This window comes from Acomys minous (assembly GCF_964271855.1).
Source record: "Acomys minous genome assembly, chromosome: 11".
NCBI classification, from domain to species: Eukaryota; Metazoa; Chordata; class Mammalia; order Rodentia; family Muridae; genus Acomys; species Acomys minous.
The window spans coordinates 104,082,110-104,106,116 of NC_140492.1; the positions used below are offsets into that span (position 1 = coordinate 104,082,110).

General features: G+C 46.0%; 1 protein-coding gene across 5 annotated transcripts in view; it reads left to right on the plus strand.

The window, feature by feature from the left end:
* RASGRF2 (Ras protein specific guanine nucleotide releasing factor 2) overlaps positions 1-24,007 on the plus strand; it is a 197,361-nt gene that overhangs the window by 157,214 nt on the left and 16,140 nt on the right. For all 5 annotated transcript variants that reach the window (XM_084802043.1, XM_084802046.1, XM_084802042.1 and 2 more), the window contains exon 18: positions 10,366-10,472. In XM_084802043.1, the coding sequence (XP_084658169.1) occupies positions 10,366-10,472 (107 nt within the window). The remainder of the gene's footprint in view (positions 1-10,365; positions 10,473-24,007) is intronic.

Sequence of the window (24,007 nt, forward strand, 5' to 3'; positions counted from 1 at the left end):
TGTATATCTTGGTGTGGCATTGCTACAACACACAGAAAGTCAGTCTTCACCTTTTTGTGAAACAAAGTGTTTTCTACAGTGACTGCACCATTTCACAGCCACACACAGAGAGAGAGAGAGAGAGAGAGAGAGAGAGAGAGAGAGAGAGAGAGAGAGAGAGAGAGAGAGATTTAACCCAGCCCACATGTCCTGAGAAGATCTGTCACTCACACCTACTGTCCCAGCCCCAGGGACACCAAACATTTCTAGATGTTTATGAATAGTTTTGTTGGGAAGGTTTAAGTGTCATTATTATTTTGGATTGTTGATAAAGGTTACCTAATGCCAAGGGTGTGAACATTTTTCTGCAATTGGCAGCTAGTAGTCATCCAGGAATTAAAAAAATTGGACAGAAAAACCTCCTCCCCTCCTTTCTTTACTTTATAACTTTATAATTGCTCTGTAACAACCATCATTGGTTCTGAAGTGGAGTAGAAAAATGAGATGAAGAAGAAAGCTGCAATCTTCTCTTTTATGGCATCCTGTATATTAATTGTTTCTGGGGCCTTTATTGGGTCTTAAAGTGGATCTCTCTCTCTCTCTCTCTCTCTCTCTCTCTCTCTCTCTCTCTCTTTAATTTTTATTTAAGTAATTTATTCAGATTACATCTCAATTGTTATCCCCTCACTTCCCTTTTCCTGTTCCCCCTCCCTCCCTCTTTTGTCCTATTCCCCTCCCGTAGGTCTGTGACAGAAGGGGACCCATTATAAGATCACAGCCTATCAGGTCTCTTCCTGGTAGCCTGCTTACTCTTCCTCTGAGTGTCACCAGATCTCCCCACCAAAGGGAAGTGGTCAAATAGGGGGCACCAGACTTCATGTCCAAGTCAGCCCCTGCTCTCCACACAGCTGTGGAGAATGTGTTGTCCATTGGCTAGCTCTGGGTAGGGGTTCTAGGTTTACTGCATGCATTGTCCTCGCTTGGTACAGTGGTTTGAGTTGACCCGCCTGGATCCAGATACACCAGCCTAAATGGTCTTCTTGGACTCTCTGGATCCTTCTAGTTCCCCATTCTTCCTTATCTCTCTCACCTAAAGTCCCACTAGGAAGTCCATAAAGTGGATCTCTGGGTTGTGTTGATTTTGTTGTTTAGACATTCCTAAGTGGGAACCTGGCCATAAATCTTGGTTCTTATTCTGCTGTCTCCTGCCGCCTTAGGAGGCTAAAGGACTCTGCAAGCCTCAGGTTTCTTATCTATAAAGAATGAGGAACACGTTTGTGGAGTCATGAAAAGTAAAAGATGTAATATTAAAAGATTTTTTAAAATTCATTTTAAACTCAATTTATAGTCATTCCTTTGGGAATCTTAAAACATTTTTTAAAAAAAAATCCATAAAAACAATGCAGCTGACAGTTTTTGTTACTGATTTTTTTGAGAGATGGCAGCAATGATATATTGATTTCCACATACTTTGTGTATTTTTTCAATCACAAACAATGACAGATCTGCTGAGGTTCTTCTCCTCAGTTTATTCTTACTATGTCTGCTAAGGTAGGGGAGGTGGGACCTGGGAGAATGGAGCCGATAAATGAAGTGCACTGAAATCTCACGCAATAGCCGACTTTATTCAGTGTATCAGACAATTACACTCTGAGGGTTAAGACGAGTTACACGAGTAAAATGTTTAATCACAAGACAGGCTGCGTGTGGCAGGCAAGCTCACATAGCCAAAACATATCTTTCCGTAGAGGTGTATAAACATATAACAGCCAGCTGTGACGAGTCATCGGAAGGAAACTCACTCCTATCTGCCACACCTGCGAGGAGCACAAACGCACACTCCAAGACCAATTTTGTGTTTTGAAGAAACTGAGGTCACAAGCAAGACTCTTGCATTTTTGGAGTTTTTTTTCACAAGCACTCAGAATTCTTACATATTCTTGGATCGTGTTCCAACATTGCTACAGTTGATGGCACTTAAGGGGGTGGGGTGGGGGTGGGGATCCTGAGACTAACCCAAGTAAGAATTTTAAAGCCGAAGGAAAAGAGGACACTTATGCAAAGGTTAAAAGAAAAGACAGAGAAGACCTCACTCTGCCGTATGTGCATTGTTCCCTTAGCAGGTTCTTAACAGGCTTCTAGAAACTGCCCCTTTGCATTACAGAGTTATGCTTTGATTGACACCTTGCCTTCCTCAGGCCTGCATTATAATGCTGAGCTCATAGAAGACAGACAATGTGGTTTGTCATCACAATGTGCGTGAGGGCTTCTAATACATAAACACCCCGTCTCTTAATCACAGGCTGCCAGACAGTCACCCTCTGCATTGCAGGAGCTGGTCTTGTAAGACTAACAGGGCCCTTCCTCACTTAGCTGCCATGAAATGAGATCAGAATTCAATCTGAAAAGAAGTAGCTAGAAATGCCATTATATGCCTTGAGTAAGTGGGATCTGAACTGGGAACTACTTCATGTATTTAAGTAGTAATTAATTTTCTCCTGCTGCCTGCTTTGAGTTGGGTTTTCAGCCCTTGGCCGTTAGAGGACTCCTGACAGGGCATCAGAATGGACACATCTGTCTGCACCAGTGGTTCCCGCAGTGCCCACCCTCTCACAGCCACCATCACTGAAGACTGCTGCTCATAGGCTCACTGTCACGCTAACGTTCAGCGTGGTGTGTGCGCACATCTCCTCGCCTACACTGACCTGTTTCCTTCAGTTTGTCAGGCTGCGACATGACGCACGTTACTTCTCCATGCTTAGGGAAATATTGCACAGAGAAGGGACATTAATTCGGAGGTCATGCAGTGGAGGAGTGGCAAGGAGGCAGGCGGTGTTTAGGAAGATGTTCAGAAAGAGGTGCGCACCTTGCTCATCTTCATGGTCGGGGGGGGGGGCGTTTATATACTTCATCGTCAACTGCTTGGGAGGTTAGCTCCATCCCAACCAGAGAATAAACCTCACGAGAGCCGAAACACGTCTCTTCTGTGGCCTGGTGCTGCGCAGTTGGTGGAATACAGCAGGTTCCCTGAAGATAATGACAGAACTGTGGAGGTATGCCTGGAAGAAGATGGGAGGAGAGAGACTGGAATACAGCTGTGGTGAACAGGAACTGTAGCTGTGGTGCAGAGGAGCTATAGCTGTGGTGTATAGGAGCTGTAGATGTGGAGCACAGAAACTATAGCCGTGGTACACAGGAGCTATAGCTGTGATGCATAGGAGCTATAGGTGTGGTGCATAGGAGCTATAGGTGTGATGCGTAAGAGCTACAGGTGTGATGCACAGGAGCTATAGCTGTGATGCATAGGAGCTAGGTGTGGTGCATAGGAGCTATAGGTGTGATGCATAAGAGCTATAGGTGTGATGCATAAGAGCTATAGGTGTGATGCATAGGAGCTATAGGTGTGATGCACAGGAGCTATAGGTGTGATGCATAAGAGCTATAGGTGTGATGCACAGGAGCTATAGGTGTGGTGCATAGGAGCTATACGTGTCATGCATAAGAGCTATAGGTGTGATGCACAGGAGCTATAGGTGTGATGCATAGGAGCTATAGGTGTGGTATACAAGAACTATAGCTATGGTGTATAGGAGTTATAGCTGAGTTATAGTTATAGCTATAATGTACAGGAGCTATATAGTTATGATATATAGTAACTATGTCTGTGTTATACAGGAGCTATAGTTGTGTCATCTCAGAGCTACAGCTGTAGCACGTAGGAACTGTAGCTACAATACACTTGTGCGGTGCTCAGTCTTAGAATCTAACAAGTGCTTCCGTGTTAAAGTATGTGGTCACTGAATGGGAAAAGCCAAGGCCAGGAGAGTTTCTCTCCTGAGTGAGTGAAGTTGGAGGGAAAGAAGCATTAAGTCTGAGCTTTGGATCTGCGTCATAGGAGAGAAGAACATGGTATCAATATGGAAATACTTCCTGGTTGTCCTGCAAGAATACTTTGGGGGAATTTTGGAGAGAGTGGGAACGTATAGAAAACACACAGAGATGGCGTTGATGGTGATGGGACAAAGATGCTCTGCTGCTCTCGGGTTTGGCATAGACCCAGCTTCCCAGGGTTCTGAAACTTAATGCAGGTTATTAATTAATGCAGGGTAAGCATAGACCTACCGATTAGCCAGTCTTATCACCTACTTTAAAATCTCATTTCGCCTACTCTAGGAGATATATATTGACTCTTACACACTTACATAAATGCACATATATACTCACACACATACACATGCATATACATGTGCATACATACACATGCCCCCCCCCACACACTATCTCTCTCAAACACATACCTCATACACATAATACACACACATAAGACATATGCACACATACACTCACACACACATACATAAATATACACACATGCAACTCAACATACATGCACACATATATACACATATACTCATGAACATTCATATACATGCACAAATTCTCTAAAGAGTACTTGTCAATCACTAGGGACAACACATGCAGATGGGCCCTTATCTACTTCCTTTCTTTAATGCTGGTCATGGTACATTAAACAGATTTCAGTCCTCATTAATAGGTCATATGAAGCTTTAAAAATATTAAAGAAACAAATCAAAGGCCAACAACACACTGGCCCATATAACTGTCGTGTAGGGATGTAATGAGTTGGGGAAAGAGCAGATTGTGTTTGCCTTTTATTTTTCTTGTGTTTTGTTCATGACACTTAATTACAGGACTTTTTCATAGAAGTATATACTGTCTGCTGGACATATTTCTCCTCCCAATCCCATATTGAGCCCTTCCATCTTCCTTAGTTCTTCCCCAGGGCTATTACAGTATTTTATAGGCTTTGCAGAGGAGCTCCTGTGTGAGAGGCTAGTTGGCTGTTGAAAAGTTATTTTTCCAACCAAATGACACCTATTCACTGCAATCAGTAAAATCTCTGCCCTCAAAACGGGGCCAAGTGTGACTTAGTCATCAGTATGGTAGGGGTGATGGAGGAGGGAGGGAGAATCAGTCTTCTTTAATGGTGTGGATTCCGGTAGGTCAACCACACTTCGGTGCATGGTCCCATACCCAGGAGCATGGCAGGGTGGGGGGTGGGGGATGTGAGGGGGAAAGGGAGGGAGATGAAGAGAGGATGGAGAACACATTGAGGGTGGGTAGGTCTGGAAGGTTAGGAGGAGGAATGGAGGATGAATATTATAAAAATACAGTGCACGAACTTTTCAAATTGCTTTAACAAAAATGCATATTAAAAAGAGCTGGTTGGTCTATAGATTTGTGAAAGAAGCATAAGACTAAAACTGGCTCCAGGCAGAGAGATGTGATTAAAAATGTTCTGGATAGATCTAAGCTCAAAGATACCTTTAGCTCCAGGACCTTCACCAGTTTGCAATGCCTCTCCCTTTGTCATTTGGCCATAAGTGGAGATAACATCTCTTCCATGCAGTGGCTTGGCCACATGATAAACAACAATTGTTACTGTCCTCGGGGGCCAGGATTAAATTGCAGGCCACGCAGGAAGTTCCTGGAGCAGTGGCTGACTTGGAGCAACAACAGATACAGATAGATGTCCATCGCAGCAATCCAGAGACACACGTGTAGTATGCACACAGGTCAGAGTTTTTTTGTCAAACATGTTTGTCAAACATGATCCTTTCTTTTTTAAAAATTTTTATTAATTTATTCATATTACTTCTCAATTGTTAGCCCATGCTTTGTATCCTCCCATTCCTCCCTCCCTCCCGCTATCCCCCTACTCCCCTCCCCTATGTCTGTGACTGAGGGGGACCTCCTCCCCCTGTATATGTTCATAGGGTATCAAGTCCTTTCTTAGTAGCCTGCTATACTTCCTCTGAGTGCCACCAGGCCTCCCCATCAAGAGAATGTGGTAAAAAATGGGGCACCAGAGTTCGCATGAAAGTCAGACCTCACTCTCCACTCAACGGTGGAGAATGTCCTGTCCATTGGCTAGATCTGGGTGGGGTTTGAAGTTTACTACCTATATTGTCCTTGGCTGGTGCCATAGTTTGAGCAGGACCCCTGAGCCCAGATCCATGCGTCATAATGTTCTTCTTGTAGGTTTCTATGGCCCTCTGGATCCTTCTATTTCCCCATTCTCCCATGCTTCTCTCACCTAAAGTCCCAATAGGATGTCTTCCTCTCTAACCCACTTTCCTGGGAAGTGAAGACTTTCATGGGACATGCCCCTTGGGCTAGTGTTTCAATATAAGTGAGTATATACCATTTGACTTTCTGCTTCTGGGTGAACTCACTCATTTGTGGACAAATGGATTGAACTAGAAACATGCTCCTTTCTTTCTGCTCTGAGTGTAGGAGTGATGTGGCCAGTGGCTTTGAGTTCCTGCCTCTTTGACTTCCCTGCAATGACAGACTGTGACCCAGAATTGTGACCTAAGACAAGCCCTTCCTAAGTTGTTTTTTTTTTTTCAGTGTGTCATGTCACAGAAGCAGGAAAGAAAATTAAGATGGATGGTAACTGGGTTTTTAGTGTTCAGCCCCTGATTTGCCTGTTTGGCCAGTGCTTAAAACTAGAAAGTGTCTATAATTTTGTAGGGGTGAGAGCATGGAGCATAGCGTGGTGACTTCCTGACTTATGTGTCTGTTGCACTGTGACTTGCAATTTGGGGTGGTGAGTCTTTCTTCAGGGGCTCGGCTGGTGGTGACCTAGCACAAGTCTGTGAGCACTGTTGGTGGAGTCCGCAGGGCTATCCAGGGCCTCAGGGAAAGACACACGGTAATGATCCGGTCTGTGTACTGGTCCTGGGACTGTGCTTAGCGGTTTCCAGACCTGGCTGGAATCCACGCTGAGGAAGAAAGTTTCTTTCATTCATGTCAAAGATCCCAGGAGTCGGCTCTGAGTTGTAGCTGTATCTTCAGGGAAGTGTCTACTGTTTGTTTTGTACACAGACCATGCTACACTCTCACAGGGGGCAGACCTCTGAGAGCTCTCGCTTTACATGGGAGACTCAGTTCTCACCCTGCCCTTGCTCTTCATGTAGGCCCTGGGGCTTCTCGCTTTGAACAGCGAGATGCTATAATGCAATCCAGGCCAAAACCTGGGAAGCTCTTCCCTCCTCTCAGGACTGCCTGTTCCTTCAGGGACTTGGCTCTGATTGTCACAGTATTCTGTGTATTTGGCTCTGCAGAATCCCTTACTGTCTTATAAACTCAAATGGGATAATATTTGTTATATTTTATTCAAAATTTGTGTGTTCTCTCTCTCCTTCCCTCTCTCCCTTTTTTCTCCCTCCCTCTCCCTCTTTCCCTCCTTCTGTCCTTCACTCCCCCCTTGAGGCAAGGTCTCTGTCTATCCCTGGCTGTCCTAGAACTCCATCCGTAGACCAGGCTGGCTTTGAACTCAGATCCGTCTGTCTTTGTCTCCTGAATGCTGGGAGTAAAAGCTTTCTGTTAAAGGCTGTTAAGAGCTAACTTCCCATCACCCTCCCCTGACAGAACTTTAAATGTGTGCTGTGGGTGGAAGGCTCCTGTCCGTGTTTAGAGAGGAGAGAAGAAGAAGAGTCTTTGGCTTTTTATACATTTATAGACACATTTTTTTCTCAATTAACCAGTCAGCGTTGAAGACCATTCTTTCATTCATTCCGTCAATTATTCTTACATTCATATCTTATTCAGTAAAATTATTAAGTATGTTTTTAGTATTTGGAATTTCAACTATTCATTGAATACGTGAATCTAATCTGAGTCCAGGTCATCAGGGATCACACAGCAGCCAGGTGTGGCGGTTCACATCTGTAATCCCATCACTGGATCTGGGAGGCTCACTAGCCACTGCTGTAGACAAAATTGTAGTTCAAGGTTCCCTGAGAGATTCTGAATAAAAATGGAGGTGAGGAATCGTAGAGAAGGCACCAGTGCCAACCTCTGCCTCTATACACAGATGCACAAGTTCACACGCATGCGCACACACACACACACACACACACACACACACACACACAGCATACAGCATACAGCAGTGCAAGCACACACACACACACCATATACACACATACATACAGCACACAGCACATGCACGCACACACATGCATACACCACCTACACACAGAGAAATGCATACACCACACAGAATACACACACGTACATACACACACACACAATAAACATACACACATACTCTACAATAAAAAATAAGAGTATCAATACATAACTTGTACAGTATCTGCCATACACTGCAGAAATGCTTGGGCATAGAAGAAAAAAAAAGTTAAAACAAAACAAAACAAAAAACGAATTGTTGTCTCCATGAAGAACAAAAATATTATCAGAAAATCGCACAGAGAAGTCTACTGCTGTGTTATAGGTGCCACAAAGTGAATGTTTGTGTTATTGTGAGATGCAATGACACTTTTTTCCTGCTCGGGCCACAAGGCCTCTCTTGGGAAGGAGTAGTTGGCTTGCACTGACTCACAGGGCCACATTACTTACTTCAGTATGAAATAGTATGTGCAAGGGCCCAGGGATGACAAAGAACTAAAGGGTGGAGAGAAAGAAAACAAAATAAAAACGTGTAGTTCCAGAAAAACCTAAAGAGGTCAAACGCCAGGAGTCTGGAGTCTGTGCTGAGGGTTTTAAATTGATCGTGAGAACTGCTTCAGCAGCCTTAAACACCGGTTTCACACATCCAATTTGTCCTTTGAAAAAATCTTTTTGGTTCCTGGGATTCCAGACTTGAGCGGACAGGTGTGGGATAGACCAGGGAGGGTTGCTGGTATTATCCAGGGAGGCAGACAAGTTCCAGGCTTACCTACCGTGGCGACTGGTGGTGGCGTTTCTTTACTTGGATAATGACACCAGACAGGACAGAGTTTGGGGAAAGGCCTTGGGCTTTCTCTTTGAGCATATGGTGCTTGTGGGGTGCTTGACATATCCAAGAGGGGAGTGTGAGGAGGGTCTGGAACTCAGAGATGAGATCAGAGGATATAAATATATGAATAATGCATTTAGGTTAAAAGACACATTCCCAGGGGAGTGATTGTGACAGCCTCCCGGGTGTATAGATGGGGAAGCTACCAATGACCTTAGCAGAGTCCGTCTTGGTGGTGGGTGAGAAGGGGTGGGAAGCTGGAAGAGAGAAGTGAGGATGGTAAGAGACAAGGAAATGGAGTTGCTGGTTCTAGGCAGCTCTTTGAAGAAGAGCTACTGTTGTTTCATTTCTGGGTTTGATCCGTGGGTATCAAATATACTAGGCAAGTGGTGTCCCATGAAAGCTAGACCCAGCCTAAGACGTATTCATTTTTTTTTTAAGGAAATAGATTGCTTAATTACTTAATCGCAGAATATTTTTAAAGGAGAGTCAGCATGAAGTACGAAAATGTGTTATTGATAGTGAAGAGGTGACCAAGGCAGTGACATGGATGCACACAGGGACTCTGAGTCATCGGCCCAGAGCTGGGGATGTAGTTTGGAGGTAGAACATTTGCCTCATATGTACAAAGCCCAAGATCACTGCACTTGCCCAACCCACAAAAAGATAGCAGATAAGAGTTGAGTTATAGCAATGGCTGACATTTGAGCTCTTGGTACTGTGCAGGAACTGTGATAAATGCTTAACATTTATTAGTTAACAAGCGTAATTCTGCAGCAACTCTACGAGACAGAATCACGAGGGACATCAGACACTGGTCACCAGAGAAACGGTACGACTTACCAGAACTCTAGAACAGCAGCTCCAAGCCAGGCAGCCTTTTTTTTTTTTTGCTTCGAATTACTTTATTTTCAACTGACAAACAGCAACCACACAAATGATAAATGGCACCTACTTGTGGAATATAAAAGAGACATCTTCATGTGTTTACACTGTGCAATGTTTGAAACCTACCATCAAATCTGTCACCTCATGCACTTAGAAGTTTCTGAGGTGGAGCTTTGGAACTCACACTTCCAGCAACCTTTGAAGACTTCTTTTCAAACGATGGCTGTACTGTTTGCGCGCAGGTGGACGCTACAGCATTGCCTCACCTGCAAGCCCACATCCATCTTCAGATAGAATGGGTTACATAACCACGCTGTGGCAAAGGCACAGTCAACACTGGCTCTGCTCCTTTCGTTAAGGTTGCCTCTTGGCTTTGTATTGTAATTCATGAGAGACACAAGGGGAAGTGTCATTAGAGGAACGCCAGCTTTCCTCGGTGGCCTTTAATAAGTACATGTGCATTATTCATGTAATTGCACCTGTAACTGCGGTGGGCTGGCTGGAAAGTATAATAAGTAAGCAGAGTTCACGGGTCTGAAGCCATTTTTCCCTCCCTGCCAAGATGTAGCGCTTTGTGAGCTTCATTAACAGGAGTTCCAAAATAAATGACCTTTTCCAATCCCTGGGCACTGGCCCTAACGGCAATGTGTGTTTCTTTTCCCCCAAAGGGTTTAACAACACCGAGAGAACATGCGACAAGGAATTTATCATACGGAGAACAGCCACCAATCGGGTCCTGAATGTCCTCCGCCACTGGGTCTCGAAGCATGCGCAGGTAATTGCGAAGGCCCGGCAGTTACTTGCAATGATTTTATGTTTAAGGTACCTTTTGAGTCATTACACACATGAACTATCTCCTGACACATGGTGGTTAGAAGCCTTGGGAGCTAGAAGCTAAGAAGGAAAGACATAATCGCAATGTACAAAGAAAAACAGTCACGGGCATTGCTGACGCTGCTGTTTCACACGTGTAGATGGTCTGAAGTGGGTTGGTGAACTGGAGCTCTCCTCTTTCCTGATCTTTGAGGCAGGACCACCTCCCACACTATAGCCAAGGTTCGAGACTGCCCTGGGCCATCCGAGGTTACCATTTTTAGGATCCACTCTGAGAGCAGAACTGTACTGCAGGGGCCTCTATCTTCAGTGGCACCCACAAGCCACAGAGGCAAACACTTCAGCAATCAGGAAGGGCTTTCTTAGCCTAATTCACAAAATGTCTTACGTACCGGTTATGTTTTGGTTCCTAGTACTCTGTTTTCAAGTGGAACGAATTTCACGTATTCTAAAGTAAAAACCTTTGTAGAATGTATTCTGCATTTGCAAAATAAAACCAGGTCCCCTTTACACTGTTGGCTCAGCGTGTGTAACCCTTTACTAACTGCACGTCAGGCCTTTCTGAACCTGGAGTTGGCTAGTCGTCTTTAAGGAGAGGTGGAGAAAAAGACCAGGGCCCTGATTGGCTCAGATCTAAGATGTGACAAAGTTTAAAGACCGGTTTGGGTTATGCCTGAAGTACAGACAGCGTGGACATTTGTGACTCAGACTGCTCCCTGGAAGAATAGGAGAGAGGCTCCCCCTGCAGTTAACCCTGAAGCACACTTTGCAGACCTCTTGGTGTGTGTCTGCCTTCCTTCTACCTGTTCTGTGGCTCTGGCCACATGGCAGACATCTGCTCGACTGTTCAGTTGTACTGGGCTCACGTTTTAATGCCACCACTGTTCGAGCTCTCCACGAGGCCATTTTCCACCCCTTAGTTTCCAAAGGCAGCCAGAACAGAGGCTGTGGCTGCCAATGGGCCCACAGGCTGGGCCCTACACCACAACGTGGAAAGGATGTGTTGTCGTGAAGCACGCACGCCTCTGTGTATCATTTACACAATTCCTAGGTCTCCGCAGGTATCAGGGCTTTGCTGCTCTTAGCTCCTGTGGTCACTGTTACCTTCTGAGGGCCTTCCAGGCTGGAGAGTCAGCTCAGACCTGTCTCTTGCGGACATGGCTGTCACAGACTTGACACATTTCAGGGCAATTCTGTTTTATTTTCTGGGTTGTCTATTGGTCTGTCGTTCTGAAAAGACTCGCTCCACTTACCTGAAAAACGTCACAGACACGGAACAATGTTGAAAAGGGAGCTGTGGCTGTGACTTCCAGTTGTAGTTTTCTTCCCCCCCCCCCCCCCCCTGGAGAATGTCTGAGTGGCCTGTGGCAGAAAGCGAATCATTCTGATTTTCCTCATCCTGGGCCCTGGGGAAACCTTTCTAAGCATGAGATCAGACAAATGACCTAGTTAAAGAAAAACAACCCCCTTCCCCAAAGAATTTACGCATTGAACATCACTACTGCTCTTTTTCTTTTGTTTCTATTTAGCCATTAATAACAGCTGTGCACTGGGGTGCATGTGAGAGCCGCTAAGAGCCATGTGATCTCTGACCTCAGGGAGTTCCCAGTTATGGGAAAGGTGGCCACGCTCAACTGTTGTGCTTAGCGTAAGTCCTGTGCAGCAGGCTCTTTCCTCTGGTTCTCGTGATTGCCTCAGACTTTCAGGCAGAGGACCAAAGCCTCAGGAGGGGGTTGGGGGAGAGGAAACAGAAGACTGCACACCTTCAAGGGGAGCTGCCACGCCACCTAAGATGGACAAGAAAGAGCTCTTGAAAGCAACCCAGCCACAGCTGTGTTCGCCCACCAGTGAGAAGTCAAGATAGGAAGAGAGAAAAGGGGGGAGGGGTGAGAGGGGTCAGTTTCCTGCTATACAAAGACTGGGCAGAGCTGCCTCTCCCTCTGTCAGCTACAGAAGACGTGGTTTTAAGGAAGCCACCAGCCATATGCCCTGGGTAAAGGAGGTACAAGGTGTTTTCTGGGGCAAAGTGGGAGCTCTCTAGATTGTGAGCAAGAAGATTTGCAGGAAATCTGGCCTGACTCTGCTCTCTGCCCAAGCACACTGCCTGGAGGGGTTATGTAATCCCACTGGGAGACTCTGGGAAAAGCGGCATAGTGGAAGCCTGGGACTTAGGGGAGTTGAAAATGACTTACAAGAGGCCAAGCATTACCTGGGTCAGGTGAGCTGGCCTGAAGTGCCCAGCGCAGTGGTCATCAAAAATCTCACTGACATGCTCACAAGAGGAAATCGAATCACTGTCCTTCTGTCCCAGCCAGGAGCCAAGGCCAGGCTCCACTTCAATATCACACCAGACTCTTTTCTGTCGCCTGAATATCTGCGGCCAGGTGTGGACAGGGCACACATGTTACCCACGTGGATGGCACATTCTGACCATCCCAATGAGACTGTGGTTGAAACGGAAAGGTCCTGGGAGAGTGGCACCTGCCTGGATGGTGGAGGATGGCTCACGGAGCAGCTGAACAGGACTGGCAAGATGCCATGATGGTATTTGATGATCCCATAAGAAGTATGGCTTCTTTTCAGAGCCCATTTCACTGGTTGTATTCAAATTACCCAGCCGTCACATTTCCAATGCATTTCAGTCCTCTTTCATGACTTTTGTGGCAAACTCAGAAAGAAATATTTATGTGAAAAAAAGAAGCACTTTTGAATTAGTATTGGATTACACGGTTTCCTCCTTTTTTAAAAAAAAATTATTTTTATTTTTTGAGATAAGGTTTCTCTGTGTAGTCTTGGCTGTCCTGGACTCACTTGTAGACCAGGATTGCCTCGAACACACAGCGATCCTTGTGCCTCTGCCTCCCGAGTGCTGGGATTAAAGGCGCGTGTCACCACGCACAGCTGGTTTCTTCCTTTTTACTGAGCTGTGATAACGGCCCTGAGTTTAAGTGTGTATGTAGTTCAGCGACCTCTGTAAAGACCAACTCCCTGAAATGCCACCCTGGTCAAGACAGAGAGAGCCCAGTCCCTAATGGCCAAGGCAATACTCCAGTGGGAGGTGTGCGTCTGTGCTAACAAGCATCTCATCACCCCACATCAGGGTGTGGGGTGGTATCTCAGAGACAGGGTGGGGTGTGGAGTAAAGAGTGATTTATGCTGAGACCCCTGGTCTGGCAAGCACTGTCTTTGTGGCTCAGGAAATCATTTGTCGCAGGTTCTAGACTTCTTCCTCAAGAAATATTCAGATGATGTCACTTCTTCCCATGAGCCACATAGTGAGGCTGTTATAGATATCTTTTCTTGGTGGAGAAAGCATTGAATGGGCACTGTCTAGTCTAAACCCTGGGCTCACATAAGCAGAGTGTCATCCCGCACCTGACTCACGAGCTACGGAATCCTCAGAGGATTCTGCCCTTGTGCTCTCTATAAGATTGGTAGAAAGGCAGCGCTTTATCTGGAGCACCCAGTCCAGTGGCTTCTAGGCACATGTGGCTGATCTGTCTCCCGAGGATAGTTAGCATGGTGGACGCACTGAGGTTTCATCAGTTAATTCAAATAAAATAGCCACCAGCATAAACCTCCAGGAAGCTGGACTCAGCACAGCGACCCGAGTTCTTGCAGTCGGAACACGTGGTCTCTGTCACGTGGTAGGAAGCTGAGGAGGAGGGCACCTCCTCGTGGAGGGAAAAACAAAACTTTTACATAATTCCAGTGTTGTGCTGAAATCACAGAAGATGGCAGCTCCTTCCTCCCCAGGAAGGAAAGGGCCAGAGTGTCTCCCTCTATCCTACTTCTAGAAATAGGAATGTGCCGGCGTGGAGGGCAGGGACATGGGCACTGGTTCCAGCACCACTAGGAGGCTTGTCCAAGGATGTCTGGGATCGGAGGGGCCCAAGATGCAAGCACACTCGCTTCCTCTCAACTGGTGCTTATTTTGACAGTTGCAGGAGCCTCTTTTCACTTTATCTTATTTTATTTTATTTTTATTTCTTGGCATCGCTCTGCAAAACACAGAACTCAGTGCCCGTTAGAGCTACAAAAGTTCAGCTGAACCCTTCGTTCTCGATCGGAACTGGAGGTTGGGCCAGGACAAGCGCAGCACAGGTTTTTTTTTGGTGTGGGTGGGAGGATGCGATTTGTAGGAAACAGCTCGCTGCTGAACAGGCAGCTGCTGTCACCTCTACTGACAGCTCTTGGCCAGCTGCCAGTTCTGTCTTACCCCAGGACTCGGCTGCTCCTGTCGATGTCCACTCCTGCTCCTGTCCGTCTGCTTGCACTACTTTTCCATTCGCATGCCCAGCCTACACCCAAGCAGCGGCTCTGCATTTCCCACTTGCCAGGCAGCCTCGCTGTAGGGATGCCTAGACAGGAAGCTCTGCAGGATGAGGGCATCATCTCTCTGTGCTTCCAGCCTCTCTGCCCTGCAAGAGTGCTTCCTGTCCTGCACCTCCTGCAGATGCCCAGGAATAACCCTCCCCGCTAGATTCTCACCTCAGCCAGGTGCTGGGAACCGGAACCGTGTGCTGCTAGTACCCTGAACAAAGGAGAAAGCTCTGGCTGCTGTTGCACCCTCTAGGAGCCAGCTTAAGGTTTGTTATTGTTTTAGTTATGATATAGGTCTTTTGTGAAAGTCTTTTAAGTTCTTCACTTAGAAAGAAAGTTGTCTCTGGGGGCGGGGTGGGGGGTGGGATGCAGCTCTGTGGTTTTGCAAATGTGTCCGTATCTTCTATGTGCCAGTCAGTGTTCTGAGCAGCTGTCAGGGGTAAGCCCTTGACTCCTGCTTTTCCCTTCTGAGGGAGGGAAGGCGGATAGAGTCATTACAAGAACTTCAAGTCTCCGAAGAAAGGAGTTAAAGAAGAAGACATCAGAAGATAGAAAGATCTCCCGTGCACATGGGTCACTAGGATTAACACAGTAAAAGTGGCCATCTTACCAAAAGCAATCGACATATTTGATGCAGTTCCCATCAAAATATCAACACAATTCTTTATAGACCTTGAAAGAATGACTCTCAACTTTATATGGAAAAGCAAACAAAACAAAACAAAACAAAACAAAACAAAACAAAAAACCAGAATAGCTAAGACAATCCTGTACAATAACAGAACTTCTGGAGGTATCACGATCCCCGTCTTTAAGCTGTACAACAGAGCAACAGTTATAAAAACGGTGTGGTATTGGTATAGAAATAGACTGGTTGATCAAAGGACTCGAATTGAAGACCCATAAATAAACCCACACACCTATGGACACTTGACTTCTGACAAAGAAGCTAAAACCATACAATGGAGAAAAGGCAACAAACATTTGTTTGTTTGTTTGTTTTAATATCTGTCTGCTGTTTCGTACTCTGCCTTCCCCAAGTTCTTCCCACTTCACACCTGCTAAACTTGTCTCCCAAGTCATCAGTTTGAGATCTCGGCAGTTCGTCACCAGCTGTCCTCTCGTGGACTTAATGCTCACTCAGTCAAGAAGTACGGGTGGGCCAGCCAGGGCCGAGGTGCCGTGTCTAACAGGTCTGGGCCTTAATTGTGCCTGGAGTTTAGTGCTTGGCCTGTAGACTCCTAGGGGGTGTCATGCATAGGGTCCCTACGTGCCCATCGTCTTAGCAGTTTCGAGAACCCAGTTAGGAGTGACTAGTAAATGCTGAACGTGTGTTGAGAAAAGCAGAGGTACTGTGCTCTGGCTTTGCAGGATCTACTTTCACACTTCTTGTCCTTCCTTGTGTTTTTCCCAGTAGTGCTTTGTACTTACTACGCAAATGAGGAGGCTGTTTGCATTCCTCTGTAGTTGGGTGGTGGGGAACCTGGAATTCCGTGTGCTTTGTGGTGTCTCCAGAGAGAAGAGCTGATAGAGAGAGTCAAGGTTGTCCAGAGTCGTGATCACAGGCAAGCCAGAGGATGACAGGAGTGAGTGGAGCAGGGTGAGCAGGTGTCCTTTCGGGGCTCCCACCCCAGCTTTTAGCCAGGACAACCCCTCCTCGGGTTGGCTTTCAATTTTAAAATTCTACCAATCGTGTCTCCCTTTTGATGGTTGATGCTTGATGTCAGCGTTGTATTGTGACACAATGCTGTCATCTGCAAAGTTCATGCTCAAGATCTATAGTCGGGTCAACAACAACAACAACAACAACAACTCATAATATTTCTAATGAGTTTGTGATGCTATGTTGGCTCTGTTCACAGCATGCAGCCCACAGGCCATGAGATGGACACAGTGAAAAGTATAGTTGGCATAAAGGTGCATTGCCTTACCTTTACTTCATCACTACGAGGACTGCTGAAGACCATCCCAAGCCTGTATCCTGAGGAAACCAAGCAGCATCTTTTCCCTATTCACGGAATGACCCGAATCTAACACCTCTACAGCACATTTTAAATTCTTCATCTTGAAAGTTAAAGAATGCTTTTCACTTTCTTGACTGTCAACCTTAGTCCTCATCTATAAGTTTAGGACCCTGATAGGCATTCCCTGCAGATGAAATTCCGTTTCAATTAAAGCCAAACTAAAGTATAAAGACAGATTTACTGGAGTCAGCTCTCGGGCAGGTCCACCAGTCCCTAGGAATGAGGCCAGGGAATTCACCATGTTGAGGAAGAGAGAGGGGAGAAGGAAGGGGGGGGAGGGGAGAGAGAAAGAGAGAGAGAGAGAGAGAGAGAGAGAGAGAGAGAGAGAGAGAGAGAGAAAGGCAAAAAGTCTGGATTATCTAGTTTTTTATGTTTGTTTGTTTTGTATTTTTGAGATAGGGTTTCTCTATATTATCTTGGCCATCCTAGACTTGATTTGTACACCAGGCTGGCCTCGAACTCACAATGATCCACCTGCCTCTGCCTCTGGAGTGCTAGGATTAAAGGTGTGTGTCACCACGTCCGGGCTTGGATTATCTAGTGAAAGCTTCAAATGCTCAGGTAGGGACTGAGTGATGCTGGCAGAACATGGAGGCCAGGCAGGTCTGCTTTGGTGTGTTAAGTAGGCACCTCAGCCGCTTGTCCTGGGTCTGAATCCCAACAGCCCCGTCGTCACATTCCAAGAACTTGCTTTATGGAGCTTTGTTTATGGTTTTAATCTTGTTTGGGGCAGATCTGCTGTAGTCTGCACGGTCCTCACTTTAAAAAAAATCTCTGGCCACTGTTAGACTACAACAGAGAAAATCACTGTCATAATTCTCCTTCTCCCTGAAGCATGTGTATGAGTTTAGTTCCCGCCCCCTCCCCTGCCCCCTGCCCCCCTCCTCCCCCCACCCCCGCCAGTGCCCTGGAGTCACCTTGGCCACCTGTAGCATATACTTCATTTAGCCTGCTCTTTCGAAAGAATGAATGTGATTTTCAGAATGCTTAACCTATCTACAGCGCCAGGCAGCCTAATTTACTAACTCACAGATTTCGTTTTCTCTTCCTCCTCCTCCTCCTCCTCCTCCTCCTCCTCCTCCTCTTCCTTTCTCTAGCACTTGGGCTTGAGCCAAGGGCCTTGCAACATTCCAGGTTCACTCAGTAGCTAAGGCTGACCTTGAGTTCTCAGTCCTCCTGCCTCAGCTGCAGAGTGGCTGGGGTTACAACCTCATGTGACCAGGCCTAATTCACAGATGACTTTGAGGTTGTGTGAGTAAACATTACTCAGACAAACTGCTTTGTTCAGGCTGAAACCAGTACCGGAAGATTCCTGGGGGCAAGAGAAAATCAGTTCCAGACTCAACCAACACTCACATCACAGCCTACTATCCCCAAGTCAGCCACAGTAGTAGTGGGTACGCAGTTGCTTTGTTCTGATGGACTGTGCGGTATAAAAATTTGGCCTTTGGCCAGCACTATGGGAATGCAGATCCGGGTCCGCTTCTTGTGGCCTGTTGAACTTTCGGCTCTGTGCATTTGGACTTTCCTCACTTGCAGTGGGAATAACCGTGTGGACCCAAAGCTGCAAGACAGGTCTTAAAGGCTGAAGCTGGAACTTCTACCTAGCGTGGGCAAGTCTGGGTCCCAGTCATAGTTAGTCTCATCTCTTCTATGGGTCACAGCACCATCCGTTGACAATCTCTGTGAGTCAGGGTCTGCTGTGTGCCACAGTCCTGCCTGTGAACTGTAACCTGCTCTTGCCAGCTCCCATCTTTCTGCCCTCTGCCATTTCTTTCTTTTTTGGGGGGGGGCCAGGGGATGCTTTTGAGATGGAGTCTCTCTGTGTTAGCCTTGGTTGTCCTGGATTCACTTTGTAGACCAGGTTGGCCTCGAACTCACAGCGATCCACCTGCCTTTGCCTCCTGAGTGGTGGGATTAAAGGCGTGCGCCACCACGCCTGGCTCACTCTGCTGGGTCTTACACCGTGTCTCCAGCCTCCACTGATACTCCAAGCCTCAGCAGAGCATAGTGTAGCCTCTGCCCCCAACTCTGCTCCCATGTTGCCTTCTCAAGCCTGTGCTCTGTGTCTTTAGCTAGTGTTTCCTCCATCTGCCCATCCACCTGGACTGTGCTCTGCCTTCGCCGGCACCTGTATATATTGACTTGCTCAACAGTTGTTGAAAGAATTATGAAGCCGATTGAAATTTAAATACCTTATATTTATTTCCCGTGGCCTTTTTTTTTTTAAACCTAAAGATTCTCTGTGTCTACACCTGTCATTCATTAATTTGGAGCGGAGGGGTCTGGGGATCACGCGGAAGCAATTATCATCGCAATAGTCTGGGTCCCTGCTCCCCTGCAGTTCACTGGACACCAGGACTGAACCAGGGCTGCTACTTCCCAAGAGCTCAGCGGCCCAGTCGCGCCATCTTGTGGACAACTAGCTCTACTGCACATGAGGCCAGGCTCGGAAAATGCCGCCCAAATTAACATTCTATGATGCAATGCAGTCAGCCAGATTTATAAATATCCCATCTCTGGATTTAAACAGTGGGGGAATGCCTTACCTTCCTTATTTAGATTTCTTTTCAACTAGAAAGAATAGTCTATACTTTTAAAAAAGAAACTTTTCAATGACCAATTGTGTATTTTTTTGTGTTCATTTGTGAATAATATGGTATCCTGTGGGTACCTCAGAGGTTTCAGCTTTAAAAGTAAAACAAAAGCAGTGCAAAGTTTTGATCCTCAAATTTGGCCACGGTGGAGCTTGTTACAAACAGAATCTCGGAGTTGGAGAGATAATCCAGTGGTTAAGAGCACTTGCTGCTCTTACAGAGGGCCAGGGTTTGGTTCCTGGCATCCACGGCCATTTGTGACTCCAGTTCCAGGGTATCTGGTGAGAACTAGATGCACACATGGTGCACATAATTACATGCAGGCCATGCACTCATACACATAAAATAAAACGACTCTAAAACAACATCCCAAAGTCTCCCTATCTCTCCACATGGCTGAAGCAGACCTTGCGTGTCAGACACGGCCCTGGTGACTCCCACGTGCAGGGGAGTTTAAGCAGCACAGGTTGCAGGAGTCAGATGAGAACCCTGTGTTCTTGCTTGTGTGCTTGCCCTCTCTCAGCCTCAGTGGCCCATGCGTTGTGACGGAGGAGGTGGAGAACTTGGCCCCTGACTCCCGTCTCCTCCACAGCCCAGCTGGTGAGGGACAACTGAGTTCATAAGGTACTTCCTGGTAGAGACCCTGGGCAAATGTGGACAAACGCAAGGGGGAAAACTCATTGCTTGCATGAGGTGTCAGAGATTCCGTTTATACCAGCCACGTTGCAAGAGAGGAAATATCCAAATATAATCGGGCATCATGCTTCACACAGCCACCAGTGCATTGCCCACCTTGCCTTTTATAGGGCTGCTCAGGCTGGCTTCTCCGGAGCTCAGAAGAGTAAAATTGCATTTAAAAATATTTTTAATTGAAGAACGTTAGGTTTGCTTTTACCTCTTACCAGTAGCTCAATAATAAAATATCTGCTTATATGATGATTTCTTGCTCTTTACTAAGTTTTTAAAAATTACTTTTTCTTGTCCAAGTCATGTGTAAGGATCCTGTTTACTACTCCAGTTGGCTCTTTGACAGTTTCGTGAGCGGATATGATGTACTTGCCCTGCTCTTACTCCCGTGCTCTTGTGTCCCTCCATTCCTTCCCTACCTCCTGTCCCCTGCCTATCTCTTTCCTGAGCTCTTGTTCTTTTGTTTCGCTTGTCTTGCTCTGGGCTCTACTAAGGGCCTCCTGTGTGGCCTTGGTATTGGAACTATCCGTTGAATTCTGGTGTTCTCACCAGAGGGTACATAACTAAAGACGGTAGTCCCCCACTTCCCCATCCCGAGGCTATTCTGCCTAGAGTTCATCAGTAAGGGGTGGGGTCCCACGAGCCATCCACGGTCCCTGCCCACCCACTACTGACTGTTGAAACAGCCAGTCTTGTGCAGGCCCAGTGCGAGTCATGGCAGCTGCTATGAGTTTCGCGATTATCTTGGCTGTGTTGTATGCAGAGCCTGGGGCTTCACTGCCCTTCTCCTTATTTTCCTGCATTCTTTCTATCACCTCCTCTGCAGTGTCCCGCCGAGCTGTGTAAATGGCTTGTTTAGGACTGCACCCTCATCCATCATTTATTCTCAGCACCTTAGGCGGCCGCCAAGACTAGGAGACCTTCTACACTTGCTACCCTGGGGCCTCAGAACAACCTCTGTGGAGCCCAGGATGTGGCCCAGCAGCTGCTCAAGGATGCTCGCTAGCTAATCACTAATTAGGTCTCAGCAAGGACTGAACAGAAGGCTGGTGTCCTTCACGCTAATCGTGCTGTCTGTGGTGATCAGATTATTTGCATCATTAGAGTCTCAACACAGCTACATGAAGACTCACTGATATATATAATATTCATTATATTCACACAGGAATATAATATTCATTAAGGAAATAGACTCCTGATGGTCTCGAACTCCTTTGGTAGTGTGTACAGACTGAAGCATATGAGGTCATGAACTGTTTAGAAAGACAAATGCTTCTACCTTGAGATGAGGGCAGGGGTAGGATGAAGACAAAACAGCAAGAAGCTATAACAAGCTTATCCGTGCGCACAGTTTAAGAGGAAAATGCATAATGAGGAGCTGCTGGACCATATGTAGGTGAACATTTCATGGAAACATATTGTTTAATGTTGATAAGGGAGATATTGTCTTAGTTTTAGGGTTACCACTGCTGTGATGAAACACCATGACCAAAAGCAAGTTGGGTTTATTTCAAAAGCAAGGAAAGGGTTTATTTCACTTACTCTTTCACATCAAAGTTCATCATCAAAGGAATTCAGGACAGGAACTCAAACAAGACAGGAACCTGGGGGGGCAGGAGCTGATGCAGAGGCCATGGAGGGGTGCTGCCTGCTGGCTTACTCCTCATGGCTTGCTCAGCCTGCTTTCTCACAGAACCCAGGACCACCAGCCCAGGGGTGGGCCCTTCCACACCAATCACTAATTTAAAAAACGCCCTACAGGCTTGCCCACAGCCCGAGTTTATGGATGCAGTTTCTCAGTTGAGGTTGCATCCTCTCAGATGAGTTTAGCGTCTGCCAGATTGACGTAACAAGTACATAGAATTGGTGTTAACATCTGCACTGTCCTCAGGCCCCAGTGGCTCTTGCTTCCCATGAGATAACAACAGTCAAGGCGAAGTTCTGAGAATAGCTCACTGTTCCTTTTGCCGTGGAACTGAGATGTTCAAACATTCAAATTAGGTTAGATTTTAAAAATCATCTACAAGTCATAAAATTATGGAATTTTGGTCCTAACTTACTATATGCAGTAAAATTTTACTGTTTTCTTTTTACCCAGCTAACTGACATTAGCGATGTTGGTCTCCAACCATTTGAAATGGTTCAGAAGGTTAATTCCTCAGAATCATTTTCTTTAATGTTAAAATGTAATTATAATAATCATAATGTATAATTCAGCTAATAATATACTAATACAAGCTATTATAATAGAATGCACTGTAATAATTGTAACAGATTTATGTGGGTACCAACCACTCCTGCTTGCACACACAGACTAGTAGTCTATGCGAGTGAGGTCTCCCAGTGTAGGCCTGGCAGCCAGCCTTAGTTTGTTCTGGATACCTGACAGTCCCGGCATGCTGCTAGGAGACAGTAAGTCAGAAATCACTTCATAGAGAATGCAAGAGCCACCGACTCACATTTTAATTCTGTTTGTCCCCTGATATTTTACCTTGAAAAATCTCAAAGCAATGGAAAAATTACTAGAATAAAGCAGTGTCGTGGCACACATCTAGAGCCAGTGTATTTATATGCGTTCTCTCTGACCCCCTCCCCGTCCTTTACAACCCAAGAACAATCCAACAGCAAAATGATCAAATCTAAGGAAAAACTTTATTATGTGTATGTGTACATGTGCGCACGTGCATGTGTGCACACACATGTGTGGAAGCCAGAAGACAATTTGGTTTGCTTTTTCCACTGTGTAGAGTCCAGGGTTCGAACTCAGATCTTTAGGCTTGATAGCAGTCACTTCTACTCTGAGCTCTTTCACTCTCCATCCAGGACGGTGTATCCCTGATACAGTGTTCCACATATGGCTCTAATCCAGGTCCTAGGCTGTTGTTCATTTGGTTTTCTTTACACTGACAAAACAAGACATTCATTGTTTTGTCTTTCTTGGCATTTACATTTTCAAAAGAATATAGGTCAAGGCCTCTTTGCAATTTGATGAAAATTTGTGTTTGGTATGTACACAGTGTTCATCTTGATGTGGCTGTGGCTGGAACCATTAGTGACATCCACCGAATTCTTCTTTTGTGATAAACGAGCAGTGGTTAGGGGGTTCCTAAGAGAGTCGATACTATTCACCAGTCCACGTACTCTGCCCCTTCCGCATCCATTCATGATCCTTGCCTGAGTCAGTTATGACTGATTTGGTTGAATGTGGTGAATTTTCTGATTCACTTATTCCTCCATCTTCCAAATTATAGTTCTTCTACAAAGGACAGTTCACTCCTCTACTCATTCATCTATTATCATGTATCTATATATCTAATTATCTATCTATCGATCCATTATCCATCCAACCCCCCATTCACCCATCCATCTACCCACCCATCCATCCACACACCCACCCATTCCTCCACCCTTCCAGCCACCCTCCTACACAGCCAGCTACCATCCACCCATCCATCTACCCACACACTATTCCTCCATCCATCCATTTACCCACCCACACACCCACCAAACCAACCATCCATCCATCCATCCATCCATCCATCCATCCATCCATCTACTCCACCCATTCCTCCACCCATCCAGCCATCTAGCAATCCACCCACCCACTCCCCCATCCACCATCATCATCCATCCACCATCATCCATCCATCCATCCATCCACCTACCCATCAACTCGTCCCCCCACCCACTCACCCACCCTTACTTCCCTCTTTGAATCAATAATGCCTCACAAGTTCTTTCTAGTGATTTCTTGTTCATCACTCTTATTATTCGTTATTATGTTCCAGTCTACCTAACTCCGTTCATTATCTGTCCCATTGGCTCTTGTCTCTGGCACATCTGTT